General features: G+C 40.6%; 1 protein-coding gene across 1 annotated transcript in view; it reads right to left on the reverse strand.

The window, feature by feature from the left end:
* The window catches only part of LOC134909186 (uncharacterized), a 109,846-nt gene that overhangs the window by 58,793 nt on the left and 31,848 nt on the right, over positions 1–19,205 (reverse strand). The window contains exons 6-7 of the mRNA XM_063915814.1: positions 16,839–16,949; positions 2,006–2,184 (exon numbers count right to left, since the gene is read on the reverse strand). Coding sequence (XP_063771884.1) covers positions 2,006–2,184; positions 16,839–16,949 — 290 coding nt within the window. The remainder of the gene's footprint in view (positions 1–2,005; positions 2,185–16,838; positions 16,950–19,205) is intronic.

A 19,205-nucleotide genomic window follows, 5' to 3' on the forward strand; every position in this document is an offset into this window, starting at 1 on the left:
AGATCATGTGTAATCTACAGTTTATGCACTACAGGCATAAGGGAAGAGCCAATCAGCTGGAGGTTGCATTGGAAACATCTTGCACTTATATAATGAATGAAATCCGGGAAGGAGACATCTCTCCTTTTTGTGCAAGGAACAATGAGCAAGACTTACTTCCCATAACTACCCGCTATGTACACATAGGTTCACATTCAGTATGAGTTGTAAAAATCCAGAAATCGCAGGTGGCCGTGTAGCAGTCATCTGTGCATGCGCAGCATCTGCAGTGCGTGTGCACAGAAGGATGCAATTGCATAGCGAGTGACAGGTGGTGGGCGTTTGGGGGTTGCGACATGCGGGGGGCAGCAGGGAAAGCAGGCATGTCATTACTGTTTTTGGAGAGGCCCGATGACATCACCTGCGTTTCCTGCTATTGGAACATGGTGGCTGCGCACCTGCACGCAGCCTGGCTGCGTATGCAAGGGTCTTCCACTAACTTGACGATTTCTGTGATGTGATTGCAATTGGATTGCGTTGGCATCGCTGGGCGGCACTTAACATGCTGGACAGCCTTGCCCTGTGCAGCGATTGTAAGCAATAGCAGTTTTCTATTTTAGCTAAACTGCTACTGAAGCTGAATTATGCCCATTGTCAGCACCTTGGGCTTAATTGTATCTCTCCTTATATGCATGTGCATTCTACAGGGCAAAGTGCAAATGTAAAATTACTGATGGACTACAGAAAAACTATTATTACATTTTACAGGAACAAAATGTAAAGGTGCGTGTACTGTTCATATGAGAGGGGTCACAGTTCACAAACCTTTCTTGGAGAACACATACTGTATTCTTCAATTATTTGTCTACTTGACAGGTGAGGTAATACAGGATAGATGGAGAGATGTTTATGTTTCTGACATGCACTGTAATGTACATGCATTGAAGAACAATAAGGCTCAAACATGACACAAGATGAACCATACAGTATGTCCTATGTTAGTAGGTGAAGCAAGCATTTAAAGATCACCTACCAACTATAGACAATGAAGGCACCAAACACCGTGGACTGATCCAAATTTCTGTATGAAGCCTATAAATTCACTAGATATCTAATGAATTGATATTTGTTTTAACTTATAAAATAGCTTTTTCCACATGTATTTAAACTGTAAAATATTATGTTTCATTTTAAACCTTATGTGAATTAAGATCCTTGAACCTTAAACGGTGAATGAAATTTATTCTGCATTCCTCTAGCTGCTGTACATTAAAAACATAAGTAACAATAATCTTGCTAAAGAAAATCCCATGTAAACTTGGTAGGGAAAGCAATCGGAATTGATGGGTTTTTAAACAAATTTTCTAAAAATGTTTATCACAGCTTGGTACATTGGGCCTGATTCATGTTTGTAATGCTGGGCATACACTATACAATTATCTGACAGATCATCTGCCAGATCTGGCTGGTTGGAATTTAAAATCGGGTAATGGATGAGAGCAAATGACAATGAACCATTTGCTCCGAAGCACTGTAAAATGGACAAAACCTGTTGTTCAGACAAATTGGTTAAATCGTGAATTTAACCAGTTTTTAGGAACAACAGTTTTTGTTTGCTTTACAGTGCTTGTTAGCACCGCTGGAGAGGAGGGAGCCCAATCGAAGACTGCCATCTCCTCTCTTAAAGTGCCTCTGATCAGGGCCATAGTGCTCATCTTATATCTTTTCTAGGAAAGTACACCAAAATCTTCTGAAACGTCATAATTCCAAATGTCATGTTTAATACTTATTATACTTACTATAATACTAATACTTATAATACTTACTATCTTTAACACATTTCCTTCTTGATGAGTACAATGTTGAACTTATGTATATTTGAAATATTTATAAATATTGTTTTAAAAATACATATTATAAAATGCACCTTTAGTTGGGTAATGTTCATATTTTCATTTGAATCCATTCAACATGACAATATGTTTATCCACACTAGTAGTATGGAATTGCGTATTTACTATTTTACCTTTTTATGCTTGTAATAGTGTAGACTCCCGTCATGCTTGAGAACAAACCACCTCTTCCTCCATCCTTTCAACAATCCTGAGTGGGTCCGCTTATGCAGGTAGCCACGGCATGTTGGTCGGGGGGTATTGGGAAATCGGCTAATGTCTGATCCAACTACCAGAGTCAAAACATCTGGACCTAAAGTATAATTATTAGCATGCCCATTTGTTATATTTCATATAATACTGTCTACAGTGTGACAAAACTAAATGTGCAGAAATACATTTATTACACAGAACCTATTGCTAGAACTGCTGAGATTTCTCTTAAAGCACCTGATATATATATATATATATATATATATACCAGTTATATCATGATATACTTTGTTACTGCCTTCCATCTTATAACGCTACACTTGATACACTGCTTTTAACCAAATTGTATCTTAACAATAGTACATACAGGGCCAAATTCAATTACCGAGCGGGTACAGCTCTGGATTTAACATGCAAAGTTACTTAATTTTTCTGCACTTTCCCCACACAGTAAACCTGCAGTAACCCATTAACATGTGGCGATGAGGCTTCTAAACAAATTGCTCAGGGCTGAGTAGTTAGCCGCAGGTAAACCCCTGGGCTAATTGAATCTGCACCGAAATTGTATGTTCAAGGAAATACTAATAATGATGTATCTGAAGATGTGTTGCATCTTTTTTCTTTAATTTACAAATGAAAAAAAATTTTTTTTTTACAACTGTTACACTGAGAATTTTAATTAAACTCAAATAAAATATTGTAAAAAGTGATAAGTGCAATGTCAGGGACAAGTGCACTAAAATCCCAAATAAAGGCCAACAGGTAGTTTCCCTGTTCATCATTCGATAATTTATATGTACAGCACGGTACATTGTTTTCATGACAAAGAAATGGAAGAAAATAACATACATGTTCTAGTTTGATTGGCACAAACAAAGTGGGTGTACAAACAGAATTAGAAAAGTGATCGGCGCAAAACATCATATAAGGTATGCAAAAAGTCCTTACATCTGATAATAAACAAGAGAATCCCCTTGTAGTCCTTCACTGTAGTGTTTTGCAGGTGTCCTCTTATCTCGCCCTCCAAAAGTGTGATCTCTTATCTCAAAAAAGAAAACAAATCATCGGGCAGACCAATTTGGACAAAGGGACAAACGAATTTATTGCACAGAACACTCACAATATATTTTTAAAAATATAGCATATATCCACAACACAAAAGGGTGGGTATCAAGGGGTGCTAGCAGCTGGAGTCAAGTTACCCTTCCGGAAAAAACGCTGGAGATTCCGGACTTCTGCAGCGTAACGGAAGCGAAGGATCATCCAAGGAAGACAGCTCCACCTCTCCCCACTGGGCACCACTAGCTAGTGGTGCCCAGTGGGGAGAGGTGGAGCTGTCTTCCTTGGATGATCCTTCGCTTCCGTTACGCTGCAGAAGTCCGGAATCTCCAGCGTTTTTTCCGGAAGGGTAACTTGACTCCAGCTGCTAGCACCCCTTGATACCCACCCTTTTGTGTTGTGGATATATGCTATATTTTTAAAAATACATTGTGAGTGTTCTGTGCAATAAATTCGTTTGTCCCTTTGTCCAAATTGGTCTGCCCGATGATTTGTTTTCTTTTTTTAGATAAGAGATCACACTTTTGGAGGGCGAGATAAGAGGACACCTGCAAAACACTACAGTGAAGGACTACAAGGGGATTCTCTTGTTTATTATCAGATGTAAGGACTTTTTGCATACCTTATATGATGTTTTGCGCCAATCACTTTTCTAATTCTGTTTGTATAAATTTCTTGTGGAATTATTTGTGAAGATTCCTGTGTCTAGTAGTTGGCTGCATATACATCATTGGCAGCGCATGTGATTAATTCCTCTTTTGCTTGTAAAGTGGGTGTACAGTAAAGTAGGGTAAGAATTCAGTCTGTTTTTATGCTGGATCTAAAAAATGTTATAGAAAGTAATAACATTTGTTACATTTCCATGCAAAACACATGTTGTTGTTAAATTTATAGCACAAAAGCAACAAATTGTTAGTCATGGTTATAATTCTCTGTTTCTGGTAATTGTACAGTGTCATTATAGAATGTAATAATACTGTAAGATTCTATAATGAAACTGTATTTATAGTTGTTTACCCATGGTAAAAATGTATGTTTCAGTTATTCTAAAGCTGCCCATATGCCTAAAGATTTATTGTCAGATCTGGCTGGTTGGAATGAAAACCTGGTAATTGTCATTTGCTCTCATCCATTACCAGGTTTTCATTCCAATCAGTCAGATCTGACAATAAATCTTTAGGTCTCTGGGCAGCATTAGACAATGTTACAGAATACATGGAGCGCATCATCTTTCTGTCCATTTTATACACATTATACAAATTTGCTAATTTATGTTTTGGAGAGTTTTTTTATTTATTTATTTAAACATAATAATTAATAAAATGTAATGTGCACAATTCTGGACACTATTCTGTCAGCTTTATCAGTACTTATCTATTTCAGTTGTTAATAAGACCATAAGGGGTCTATTCTTCATGTTAATTATTAGTGGCTGGATAGCTCCCAATAATTAAATATACAGTTCACTGCGATTAGCAGCGGTGGATACAAAATCAGTGCAGCAGTTCAACATTGCTCCGGTGCGAAGACAGCTTGTCCAAAGGTCAACTGTCCCTGCAATTCCTTTCACTGCTACTTTAGTAGTGGTGAAACTTAGCACTGTCGACTTGGAAGTGCTACCGCACATGTGTGAACTTGGGTTTACGCATGCATGACTTCCGGCAGAAGGAGACTAACAGGGGCGTGGGGATCTGATTGGACTCCCTTCGCAACTCTGAACTTCCTTCCCATAGAAAGCAGTGGGGGTGTGGAAACAAACTCCATCTGAAGATGGCCCTAGTTAAGCTCTGAAAATGTTGTATTTTTGAAGCTCGATGAATTTAGGAACCAATCAGGGCTGAAAAGAAAGCAGGCGGTATCTGTGAAATCTCTTCCGTATCCTATATAATGAATGGCCTTCAAGCTTATGCTGCTTTCACATCGCAAAACCTGCTTTTGAAATGGTTCTTTAAACGATTCTTAAAACGGGTCTGAGCAGTTAAACCCCCTTCACATCGCATGTTGTAACCAGTATATTACCATTTCATTACCGTTTTGGTACCTTTCACACTGAACCCGTTTCACCCATACAAAACAGTGGTTGTCATTTTAAATGTTTATTTCCTGCTTCTGCCTGGTGACATCACACATGGAGACAGCCTATCACCTTCTGGGGCTTGCAAATACCGTTTCAGACCCTTTCACACTGCACAATGAAACGGGTCTGAAACGGGTAGGACCCTGCTTTTTTACCGTTTCAAAATACCGGTATTTTGAAAACGGTAAATTGAAGGTGACCCTTTTACATCGCAGCTCGAACCGTTTAGGAAGCCTTAAAAATCTGCAATTTACCGGGTTCAAGCTGCGGTGTGAAAGGGGTATTAATGTCTTCAAAAGTAGGTGCAAATGTTAGTATTCACATACTTTTGTAGAAATTATGGGATGATGAATAGATTCCTTAATGTGGTTTAACTCATTAAGCTTTATTTTAGTCAGGTGAAACAACTGAAGGTTTCAGCAATCATCTAATTAGCTGACTGGGGGATTACAAAGGAAAGCAAATCGATTGTCAGCAAATTTGCTTGCAATTTTATCTGTCAAAAGACCAACAGAGATCTAAAGTACACTACTGCACATCCGAGAGTTTTCTGAAGAATACTTTTTTCTACAAACTCATCACAATAATTATATCAAAATGACTTGTAGGAAAAATGGATTAAAAAGATGTAACTTCTTTCCTTATTTTTTGTTAAAATAATGTTGTGTTGTATAAATATATGAGCCTGATGGCTTTTTCTTTGTATTGGGAATTTTTTATTATTTTATGCTAGAATAAATCATAGAAGAAAATTTGTATACAAAAACAATATTAAAATTAACATCAAAATCTAAAAATGTGCTTTTTTACATTTAAAAATATAAGGTATATTTTATATGCACGGCATTTAGAAAGCTTCTTATAAACTACTGTCTTTTTTAAAAATAAATGAAAGCTAGAAAGAGGTTGAAAATTTCAGCAAGTCTGAGATCAATCATAAAGTTCTTAAAGGATATAAAGATAACACCTTTCAAAGCCTTGCATAGTCTTGTGAATATTATAACAAATCTGTGGGAAGGAAGTGTTGGATAAAATTCCAAAGCAATTATACTAGGAATTCATCCTAATAAAATCTAACGTTATCTAAGGTGATGCTTGGCTTTGTACCCTGTATGGTCAGGTCAACTTCAGTGTCCTTATAGAAATCCATTGAAACATACAATTTTACCAGCAGTGCTCTCTATGGGGCAGACATATTAAGCCTGGAGAAGGCATAAAGAAGTGATAAAGCAGTGATAAGTGCAAGGTGATAACGCACCAGCCAATCAGCTCATAACTGCCATTTACATATTGGAGCTGATTGGCTGGTGCGTTCACCTTGCACTTATCACTACTTTATCACTTCTTTATGCCTTTTCCAGGCTTAATACATCTGCCCCAATGTACACACAACACATGTGGATTGCTAAAACAGTACATAAATCAGAGTCATATATGTTTGTAGCCATGCAAACTCACATAATATATCCTTTTACAGGAATATGAGTGACCTTTTGGTATCCATATTGCATGCTATAGAACACAGTGGGGCAGATGTATTAACCTAGAGAAGGCATAAGGAAGTGATAAAGCAGTGATAAGTGCAAGGTGATAAATGCACCAGCCAATTAGCTCCAATATGTAAATTAACAGTTTTGGAGCTGATTGGCTGGTGCGTTTATCACCTTGCACTTCTCACTGGTTTATCACTTCTTTATGCTGTCTCCAGGCTTAATTCATCTGCCACGCTATCCCTTATTACCATCAAATGAATTTGCTGGTGGCAGTTACTGTACAGTAAAAAAACTAGATCTTATCATTATATATATATATATATATATATATAGCCTAAATGCCTTCTTCCTTTAATTGATTTATTTCTGTTCATGCAATATCATTAAAACCTAAATATGATTACAGTAGCTTTCTGACTATATGACATAACTCGTAATATAAGGCTGAAAGGAAGATAATTTATCATTGCTCCATTTTTTTTTCCCAATGCAATGCATACCAACATACCAAATCAATTTCAGATTTTACAAACTTTAGTTTTGCTATCACAGCTGTAATATTACTATTTGTAACATTAATTACAGACCCTCCAGAATGACCTGCTAAACCCAGAACAAAATGTTTGCCTACTAAAGTAAATTTACAATTGGTATTATCCGTGCTAAACAGAGTCAGCTCATCCACCAAGCAAACTAGGCTCCTGCCTTTGTCCCATTGGGCGCTGATGGGCCCAATGGCGAATTTCCCATTAGGCACGTGAGGCACTTGCCTAGGGGTGGCACTTGTTTGGGGGCGGCACTTGGATACTTGTGTTGGTACTGCCAGCCAAAACAGTACCAGTAACTGCACAATGTTTCTACTGGACTGTACCATATGTCATCTTGAATGGAGTGTAAACAGGTAGGACATGCACATACTGTCCCTGTAAGCTGTCCTACTTAGTAAATATGTACACATAATTAAAAATAAAAATAAATGCCATAGGGAGTAATTCAGATCTGATCGCTGCTGTGCACAGCGAGCGATCAGATCCGAACTGCGCATGCATATGCACCGCACTGCGCCGGCGCGTTGCATGGCTGCAATGGCATCGGAGCCTTGCAACGAGATGGTGCGAAGAATCCATTCGCATAGGCGTTCGCAAGGAGATTGACAGGAAGAGGCAGTTTGTGGGTGGCAACTAATCGTTAACAGGGAGGGTCCAAAAAGCGAAGGCGGGCTTAAGCGTTTTCAGGGAGTGCGTCTGACGTCAGCTACAGCCCTGATCAGCCTGCTCTCATTTCATGGGAAGAGTAAGTCCTGGGCTGTGCAGAGACAGCACAAAATCAGTTTGTGCAGCTCTGCTACACATAGGAAAGCACACTTGCACAGCGAAAATACACTCCCCCTGTAGGCGGCGACTATCTGATCGCAGGACTGCAAAAATCGCTGCCCAGCGATCAGATCTGAATGACCCTCATAGTTAGTAGCTTTTCAATAAAAAGAATAACATTAGGCAGGCAGGGTATGGCCGTTACTGTTGTGCCTAGGGGCGCCATCACCCCTAAATCTGCCCTTGGATGGGCCTGGATTACTCTAGCCACAAATTGCTTAGCCTGTTTGTGGTCTGGGCCTGGTAGGGAGGTGTATTTGCAATGGGGATTAGCCAAGTGCTCTCACATTTGGCCAAACCACCTAGTACCGAGGTCCAATACATCAATTAGTGGACCTCTGTGTGAATAGACCTTTCTTATTCAGCAGAGTACTCCAATAGTAAATAAGGTGAGAAATACGGCAGAGCATTTTGTTTAGACTAGAATAGGTCATGTAGAGGATACTGGAATCATGCTGGATTCAGATAACTTGTCCTTTGTTTGTTCCTAACCATAAGTCTATACATGATTTACAGTATTTTTTTTTCTTATGATGTATTGTGCCGGAACAGAATGTGTGAAGCAGAAAGCAAAGGGTGGAAATAATCGGATTTGGGGCCAATTTCTAGTGTTTTACATTCGGATTATTCGGATTTAATCTTCTAAATCAGGCTAGGACAACCTGTGATTCTGTTGTTTAAAAATACCCGGGGCTATATTCAGTTAGCCACGTGGTTAACCATGACAGCTTCGGCATTGCCCTGAGCTATTCAATTATTGCTGCTACCAAATGTGGTAAGTGCCAGAGGGTGCACTTAATGCAGATTTTGCCTCATACCCTCAGGAGCTGCAAGAAAAATGACTTAACCCGGGAGCTACATCATGATCGGGAGTCACAGACATACAGTAAATCCTGTGGACAATTTAATCTGACCCCCTGGAGAACCACAGATTATTTAGAGCTGTTCATAATTTAGTAACATCAAGCTTTATATACTGTAGACAGTGTCACCCATGGGGCTGGTTAACATTCTGACCAACAATTGAAATTGGAAGGGAGGAGGGGAAAAACCTCATGTCAATATTCTCTCAAAATCTCCCTCCTCCAAGTGTGGACAGGGGAAGGGCAATCGCTCACTCTCTATTTCTTTCCTAACGTGTCTGCAAAGCTGAGAGCTACTCTTATAAACATAATACTCAGTTTACGACTGATCATGCCTTTCATATCACAAGCGTATTGACAGCATTGTAATTCATTCAAAAAAACACATCATTGCAATTCACTACTTCACAAGGTTACATTACTGCTTGGTTACAAGCGAATTAATAGGATGCGTTATCATGGATATTGGTTAAGCCTAATATTTGTGGGCTACAAAATGGTTGCCTATACGGTCTGAAGGCAGCAAGTGCCCTTTTTATTATGTAATAAAAAAACAAAATTAAATTTTTCCCTTATAGTAATAGTTTAAATAAGTTGATCAAATATTTGCAGTATAAACAAATATGACTTAAAAGTTTATAAAAGGTCATTTATGAACTAGACAAAGTTCAGGGCCTCAGTACTATTTTATGTAGACAACTGCCTATTGACAGTTTCTCCTCTACTCTGTGTTTTGCTGTGCACCAGTGGAGCCGCAGTGTGTGACTATTTGTGGGACCAGGGGAGAAGATAGTGGTGTCGGGCCTGGGTGCTGTAGGGGTTGTGGCCTAATGCTACAAGCGTGGCCATGTCCACTAAAATAAAATAATGTAAAAAAAAAGATGAGTGGGCGATATGATCAGTGCGATTGTTCCACCCGCCTGCTGTATAGTCTCCCTGATCCCACCTGAGTTGCTGCCATCTTGTAAGCCACGTTCTCACTGGTTCATGTAAAACTGATCACATAAAACTGCATAATGTCCAGTTCATAGATGACCCTCTCATTTTTAATTACATTACATATATATATATATATATATATATATACATATATACAGTATATATATATATATATATATATATATATATATATTCAATAAAATGAAAAAGAACACTCTGGTACAAAGGGAAACACAGTGTATATTGCTATATGCAACTACACTAAATACTGTATCTGCTGCATACACACATTGATCGTTGTGTTTTGTTGCAGTCTTTATACATTAAATAAACTAAGATAGACTAGGGGACTGTATAGAGGGTGCCAACTAATGTAGCTAGGCTTCAGCAGCCCACACTTGGAGGAGAGGAGTTTGGAGGTCAAGAATATAAACCAAGGAAATTCTCCAGTCTTACCATGATTAATGTCGATTGTAAAGAATTGTTGTATATTTCCTATTTTTGGGCCATACATGGGGGAAACACGTTTTGTAAGCACAGCCAACACACTTCTGTAGCTGCAACCTTTCTCTGATGGAAAAAATGAATGTATTATTAACATTGCTAGCCTACTAATGTCATCTAACATTCTGTGCTCTGCAGTCAAATAGAAAGGGGTATTCCACCTTCATATTTTATTAACCTATATTAATCTTTGTTATTCATTTTGTTATTATTACTATTATTACTATTATTTTATTATAACATTAGATTTTGTTGTTGTTTACACACTCAATTGTACATTTGGTAAATACATTGCTTTATCATTCTGGTTGACATCTTTTTGAATAGGAATTTATACAATGCTGTTATTATTGTCCTAGAGTTTTTAGCACAAAACTGTTTCATTGATCCAGTTCTAGAATTGCAGACTGCAGGGCACAATTGTGTTGTATCATAAATCAGGGCAAATCTATTATCAAGACTGATTATGTAAGTACAGTATGTGATTGAAAGCACTAGTGAAAGAAAAAGCAAAGTATTTAAAGTATTTAGTAGAAGTCACATCTGGCCAACCGGGATGTAGTCAGATGACCTGTGGTCGGGATCCCAGCGGTCAGCATACCGATGCAGGGATCCCGCACGCCAGGATGCCGACAGGAGGTCCAGTACACGACACCCATAGAGTGGGAATAGAACCTGTGGCGAGTGCATGTTATTGCGTCCTTTACAGACAAAATTGAATAGCTGCCGTTGGGCTTGCAATACTGCTGCAGGTGTCAGAAATAATTGCACGCCCCATCTTTATCACATAATATGCTTTTTTAAATTATTATTTGTTATTTAAATAATGTGGTTTCTAGTTTAATAAAAAGAAATGTAAGTGAGGGTTGAAAAAGAAAACATCTAAAAGCAAGGTAGGTGAAGCAACGTGTATACTATTAATACAGTGCATCCGGAAAGTATTCACAGCCCTTCACTTTTTCCACATTTTGTTATGTTACAGCCTTAATCCAAACTGGAATAAATTAATTTTTTCCCTCAAAATCCTACAGACAATGGGGGTCATTCCGAGTTGATTGCTCGCTGCCGATTTTCGCAGCACAGCGATCAGGTGAAAAAACTGCATTTCTGAGCATGTGTATGCCCCGCACTGCGCACACGCGATGTACGGGTACAAAGCCCTTTGTGGTTGTGCTCAGTTTCTAGCTAAGTTTTTCTTCGCACTGGCGGCCGCTAGAAGATTGACAGGAAGGGGGCGTTAATGGGCGTCAACTGACCATTTTCAGGGAGTGTTTGCAAAAATGCAGGCATGTCTGAAAAAATGCAGGCGTGGCTTGGCATTCGCTGGGCTGGTGTATGACGTCAAATCTGGACATGAATAGGCTGAAGTGATCACAAGCGATGAGTAGGTTCAGAGCTACTCAGAAACTGCACAAACTGTTTTTGCAGAGCTCGGCTGCACATGCGTTTGCACTTCTGCTAAGCTAAAATATACTCCCCAGTGGGCGGCGGCATAGCATTTGCACGGCTGCTAAAACTAGCTAGTGAGCGATCAACTCGGAATGACCCCCAATACCCCATAATAACAACATGAAAAAAGTTTTTTTGAGATTTTTGCAAATTTATTAAAAATAAAAAACTAAGAAATCACATGTACATAAGTATTCACAGCCTATGTTCAATACTTTGTTGATGCAACTTTGGCAGCAATTACAGCCTTGAGTCTTTTTGAATATGATGCTAGTAGCTTTGCACACTTATCTTTGGGCAGTTTTTCCCCATTCCTCTTTGCAGCACCTCTCAAGCTCTATCAGGTTTGATGGGAAGCGTCGGTGCACAGCCATTTTCAGATCTCTCCAGAGATATACAATCGGATTCAAGTCTGGGCTCTGGCTGGGCCACTCAAGGACATTCACAGAGTTGTCCTGAAGCCACTCCTTTGATATCTTGGCTGTGTGCTTGGGGTCGTTGTCCTACTGAAAGATGAACCGTCGCCCCAGTCTGAGGTCAAGAGTGCCTTAGAGCAGGTTTTCATCCAGGATGTCGCTGTACATTGCTGCATTCATCTTTTCCTCTATCCTGACTAGTCTCCCAGTTCCTGCCACTGAAAAACATCCCCACAGCATGATGCTGCCACCACCATGCTTCACTGTAGGGATGGTATTGGCCTGGTGATGAGCGGTGCCTGGTTTCCTCCAAACATGATGCCTGGCATTCACGCCAAAGAGTTCAATCTTTGTCTCATCAGACCAGAGAATTTTGTTTCTCATGGTCTGAGAGACCTTCAGGTACATTTTGGCAAACTCCAGGTGGGCTGCCATATGCTTTTTTACTAAGGAGTGGCTGCCGTCTGGCCACTGTACCATACAGGCCTGATTGGTGGATTGCTGCACAGATAGTTGTCCTTCTGGAAGGTTCTCCTCTCTTCACAGAGGAATGCTGAAGATCTGACAGAGTGACCATGGGGTTTTTGGTCACCTCCCTGACTACAGCCCTTCTCCCCCGATCACTCAGTTTAGACATCCGGCCAGCTCTAGGACAAGTCCTGGTGGTTCCAAACTTCTTCCATTTATGGATGATGGAGGCCACTTTGCTCATTGGGACCTTCAAAGCAGCAGATATTTTTCTGTACACTTCCCCAGATTTGTACCTGGAGACAATCCTGTCTCGGAGGTCTACAGACAATTCCTTTGACTTCATGCTTGGATTGTGCTCACACATGCACTGTCAAGTGTGGGACCTTATATAGGTGTGTGCCTTTCCAAATCATGTCCAATCAACTGAATTTACCACAGGTGGACTCCAATTAAGCTGTAGGAACATCTCAAGGATGATCAGTGGAAACAGGATGCACCTGAGCTCAAATTTGAGCTTCATGGCAAAGGCTGTGAATACTTATGTACATGTGATTTCTTAGTTTTTTTATTTTTAATAAATTTGCAAAAATCTCAAAAAAACTTTGTTCACGTTGTCATTATGGGGTATAGTGTGTAGAATTTCGAGGAAAAAAATAATTTATTTCAGTTTGGAATAAGACTGTAACATAACAAAATGTGGAAAAAGTGAAACACTGTCAATACTTTTCGGATGCACTGTATCTAATATGAGATTGTGCAAGGCAATGGATGCATAGATATAAATCCCATGATATTTTAAAATGGTAATACATTTAAAGATCCAACCTCATGGATCTGTCTCTGGTTTGGTCACACATGAAGATGTCCAGATTGGACAGATCTGACCATTCAGCTATGGCTTCATTAGTGCTGTGGACTTCAAATGCTGTACATACAGATGGAGCCCTGCTCATCTATCCATTTAATAGGATTAATTGAGCCAGTGCTGTCGGACTTAATCCCCTGCTGTAATGACTTAATCCCCTGCTGTATTGTTCTCTCTGTATTGTATTGCTGCTAAGAACAATAGATGAAAGGCTTATGCTAATAAACCTTGGTGCACCTAGGGGCAACAGAGAAGGCTAGATGAGCGAGGCTCCATCTGTACTGATAGTATTTACCAGCAACCTGTATTTTCACTTGGAAACAATTGATGACTGGGCCATCTTTGGTGGTCAGTGGAGCCACGTACACTATGCACTTGCACCAATTCAAGGATTTGGACAAACACATAAGGGCAGGTTTAATTAGAGCGGAAGCCACTGGAACAGCATGTGTTAACTCACAGTAGGCTGATTTTGCTCACAGCCTATGGATGTGCAAACAGAACCGGTTTACCATAGCAGCTGTGTGATGAAATCTGACACTTAGGGATTTAGGGGTCTATTTACTAAGCCTTGGATGGAGATAAAGTGGACGGAGATAAAGTACCAGCCAATCAGCTCCTAACTGTCATTTTTCAAACCCAGACTGTGACATGGCAGTTAGACGATGATTGGCTGGTACTTTATCTCCGACCACTTTATTTCGATCCAGGGCTTAGTAAACAGACCCCTAAATTACTAAAGTTCGGGTTTACAGATGTAGAGCTATTGCCCATAGTAACAGGTTAGATTCTAGCTGTTTTCTTCTAGAAGGTGCTAGATACATAATAAGTAGTATCTGACTGGTTGCTATTATTATTATCCTTTATTTATATGGCGCCACAATGCGCCCAATTACAGAGTACATAAACGAATAATCAAAACAGGAAAATAGTGACTTATAGTTGAAGACAATATAGGACAAGTACAGGGTAAATAAGCATAGCTGCATCAGCAGACGACACTGATTAAAGGTGGGTATACACTAAGCGACGTGCTCTATGAGCGACGTCGCCTAGTGTTTCCTCCTCCCGGGCCGGGCGGTTGGCCGTACACACTGAACGATATGACCGGACGGGGCAGGCAGCTCTTTGACGATATCCCAGATTGAGCTGCCTGTACGGCCAACAGAGAGGGTCGTTAACGACCCGTGGGGTCGTGCATCGATGGTCACCGACGGCATACACACTTGCAGAGAAAATGAGCGACGTTGCTCAGGAAGGGTGAAAATGAGGGCAGAGGCGGATTGGCCATAGGTTCCACAGGGAAGATTCCCGGTGGGCCGAAGCACCCGCGGGCCTGTTTTGTTTGAGGACATGTGGTCCTATTTATACACATAATGAATAAGATGCCAAACAATTTGCATATATGAAAATGACTTTGCCACTTAGCCTGTGATTGCAGATGATCTAGTGCAGTGGTTCTCAAACTCGGTCCTCAGGACCCCACACAGTTCATGATTTGCAGGTAACCCAGCAAGTGCACAGGTGTATTAATTACTCACTGACACATTTTAAAAGGTCCACAGGTGAAGCCAATTATTTCACTTGTGATTCTGTGAGGAGACCTGCAAAACATGCCCTGTGTGGGGTCCTGAGGACCGAGTTTGAGAACCTGTGATCTAGTGTATGCTCTGTCTGCCTGCTTGGCTGACATAAGATTGAGTGAATAGTGACTGGGATACGGTTGGTGTAATAAGCAAGAAAATATATCTTTCTAAAGAATTATATAGTTTCCTAAATTCTAAAGGTGTATCATTTAATGTGCTCATAACATTTAATTTTATTTCCTTTTAACTTACCCTTGATGCTGGACATTCCCACTATCTGGAAAGTCTTGGGGGGAGGGAGCTGCTGCCATGGCCCATGGCTAGACCTTACATCTCTGGTGCTGCCCAAGTGGGGCCACTAGCACAAATTTTTCCAGGGCCGCTTTTTGTTCCCAATCCGCCCCTGAATGAGGGACATCTGTTTTTTTCTCTGCAAGTGTGTATGCACCTTTAAGTATCAGGGTGACAGAAAACCGTGGGATTTGGTACTGTCAAACATGGTCTAAGTAAGAGAAGGATAAGCACATGAGGTATGACGGCGATGCTCATGAGAGCTTCCATTTTTAAGGGGAGGGCCACATCTCCACTTCTGTAAACCCGCACTTTAATACTTTGTATACCCCTTAGAGTGTTTTTAGTATACAATAAATATTAAAATGACATATTAGGATGAGGCCCAGCCTGACTATTTTTTATAAAACATAATGTAAGATTCAGATATAGGCAAACTTCAGCCACATAACAAAATCTGCTACATATTTGTCCTATATTCCATGAGCCAGTATTTAGCTACAAACTATATAATTAAATTATGTACCTCAGAACTTTCTTATGGTACCCAACAGTACAAGAAACCATAAAGCACTCTTGCTGTGGCGTTAGTTCCGTAAGTAGTACTACACAAATAATATAACACAGTATCAATGAGGACAACATATGTATAGCCAAAAATGTTTTCCTCTAATCCGTTACTGAGTTGTTAAAAAGAGGAAAAGAAAGTGAGTGAAGACCTCAGATTACATCGGTCATGTAAACGGACTACAATACAGTATAAGCAACTTCACAAGTTCTCTGTACCTTCCCAGCCCAGTGTTACAAAGTCACTAAGAGGCCTAGTTATTATCCCTTATGTGCTTGTTGCACATGTGGAAACACTATTTTCAACCTATATTATTAAAATGCCCCCCCCCCATCCCCATCCCCATCCCCTTCCCCTTCCCCCACTGTATTCAGCAAACTCTGAAATGAAAAGTTTGTGTGAACGGATTCCATCTGCCATTAGCTTACAGTGGCCCTCTCTGTGCACATGATAGTAATTAGCGGTAAAAGTGTCAGTGATAGGAATCGCTGGACAGCTGATTTCCAGTGCAGCCGTCCCATAACTGGAGCAATGCTGAATTGCTCCGGTACTTTTGTAGCCAACGCCGCATCTTGTGGTGAGTTGGATATTATTTTTGAAAGTATACTATATATATATATAGTATCGTGAACTTTATATATATATATATATATATATATATATATATATATATCTATCTCTGCCTAATCTTGAAGTATGTCAATTTAATATAAAGTTCACGATACAGTATGTCTGGGAGATTCAATAAACTAGTAATTAAATGCCCCAAGGTGGCAATCAGAATAGATATGCATGCTTACCTTGCCTTGCTAAACATGCAGCTTCAGAATGAGGAATACTAGTGACATCAGTTCCATTAACAGCCGTTACTATATCTCCCACCTGAAGTCCAGCTTCTTCAGCTGCACCGTCTGTTAGATATTATATTAATGATAAAAATAAAGAGTCAAATGATATAGGACAAAACAAACAAAACAAAAACAACATTCCTACAACATGAAATACAAACAGTAGTGTGCGTTATGTAGAGGATTATCTGTACATCAAAAGGTGACGCTGTCATGATGACCTACTCATTTATATGAAATTGTCCCATAGCATGTTACTAGTGTCAGGCAGTGTAAACTTTTGTCACTACTATTAATGGTGAAAGAGCGGATGTTAGACTTCACCCGGACAGCTGCATGTTTGAGCATGTGTCTAGCACTGGAGCAATGATGCATTGGTCTGCTACAGTAGGTTTGGATCTGTTGCTGTGGTGAGTTAGACTGGTGTGAGGCTCTCTCATTTATTGATGTGGGACTGATTCTGAGAGATCTCTTTGCAAGGTCACTGTGTGCAAATATTTGTTTTATACAACCATAAAGGTATTGCACGAATAAGTAGAGCTGTAAATATTCCTATGTAATATAGGTATGAGCAGGGGTGTAGAGAGCTGTGGCGGGCTCATGTACAGGGGGCCTGGCCTAATAGTGGAAGGTTTCGCCATGCCAAATTATACAAATGATGGGGAAAGAAATCATTTAAACCTTTTGCGGCCCTGATGCAGACTTGGGGGGCCTCAGTCAGGGGCATATCCAGAGGGGGGCCTGATCAGTATGATCGCTCCCCCTCCTACCCCCCCTCCCCACAGGCAGAAGACACTACTGCTGCTGCTGCCCCTCCATCAGGTCCGGGTGAGTAGTACCTGCTCCCCACCTCTCGGCGGCAGTGGGTATGGGTACCAGTACATTAAATATAGTTGTGTCAACTCTAACTTCTATAGTAGAGCAGAATTTCTGCTTTTACAAATAATTTGTATACTGTATTATTTATTTCTAATCCCCATAGAGATCTGCCATGTCCCTGACTGTGATTGCATTTTCAAAGATACCTAGAACTAGAGATAAGGGGGTTCTGTTCCCTGAGAACCCAGCCCCCCCCCCCCCAAACTTCACGCTCCGAGTCCGGATCTAAGTCCGGCTCGGGTTTTCCTGCCAGTCTCGGAAACCAGAATCAGGCAAAACGGCATCATCCCGCTGTCATGGGTTTTGGATTCCATATAAGGAGCCGCGCATCACCGCCATTCCATTGGTGCTGTCTTGTGCTGCATCAGTCCAGTGGTGCTGTCTTGTGCTGCATTAGTCCAGTGGTGGTGTCTTGTGCTGAATCAGTCCAGTCACTCCAGTGGTGGTGTCCTGTGCTGCCATAAGTCCAGTGGTGCTGCTGTATAAATCCAGTCCAGTGGTGCTGCCGTATAAGTCCAGTCCAGTGGTGCGGCTATATCAGTCCAGCGGTACTGCTGTATAAGTCCAGGTGTACTGCCATATAAGTCCAGCGGAACAGCCATATCAGTCCAGCGGTACTGCTGTATAAGTCATGGGGTACTGCCATATAAGTCCAGTGGTGCTGTCTTGTGCTGCATCAGTCCAGTGGTGGTGTCTTGTGCTGTATCAGTCCAGTCACTCCAGTGGTTGTGTCCTGTGCTGCCATAAGTCCAGTGGTGCTGTATAAGTCCAGTCCAGTGGTGCTGTCTTGTGCTGCATCAGTCCAGTAGTTGTGTTTTGTGCTGCATCAGTCCAGACACTCCAGTGGTGGTGTCCTGTGCTGCCATGAGTCCAGTGGTGCTGCTGTATAAGTCCAGTCCAGTCCAGTGGAGCTGCCATATAAGTCCAGTCCAGTGGTGCTACTGTATAAGTCAAGTCCAGTGGTGCTGCCATATAAGTCCAGTCCAGTGGTGCTGCCATATAAGTCCAGCAGTATAGTTTATTAATGGCACTATACTGGAAACTACTGAGGAGGAAAGGGATCTAGGAGTCACTATTTCAGGTGACTTAAAAACAGATAAGCAATGTAACAAAGCAATGAGGAAGGCTAGTCAGATGCTTGGCTGCACTGGGAGAGGAATCAGCAGCAGAAAAAAAGAAGTAATAATGCCATTGTATAGGTCATTGGTACGGCCTCATCTAGAATACTGTGTTCAATTCTGAAGGTGATATCTTCAAAAGGATATTAATACATTAGAAACTGTACAAAGAAGGGCAACTAAAATGGTGCATGGCCTACATCACAAAACATACCCAGAAAGACTAAAAAATCTCAATATGTGTAGTTTGGAGCAGAGAAGGGAAAGGGGGGACATGATAGAAACTTTCAAATATATCAAGGGTTTTAACAAAGTCCAGGAG

This window comes from Pseudophryne corroboree, chromosome 1 (assembly GCF_028390025.1).
Source record: "Pseudophryne corroboree isolate aPseCor3 chromosome 1, aPseCor3.hap2, whole genome shotgun sequence".
Taxonomy (NCBI): domain Eukaryota; kingdom Metazoa; phylum Chordata; class Amphibia; order Anura; family Myobatrachidae; genus Pseudophryne; species Pseudophryne corroboree.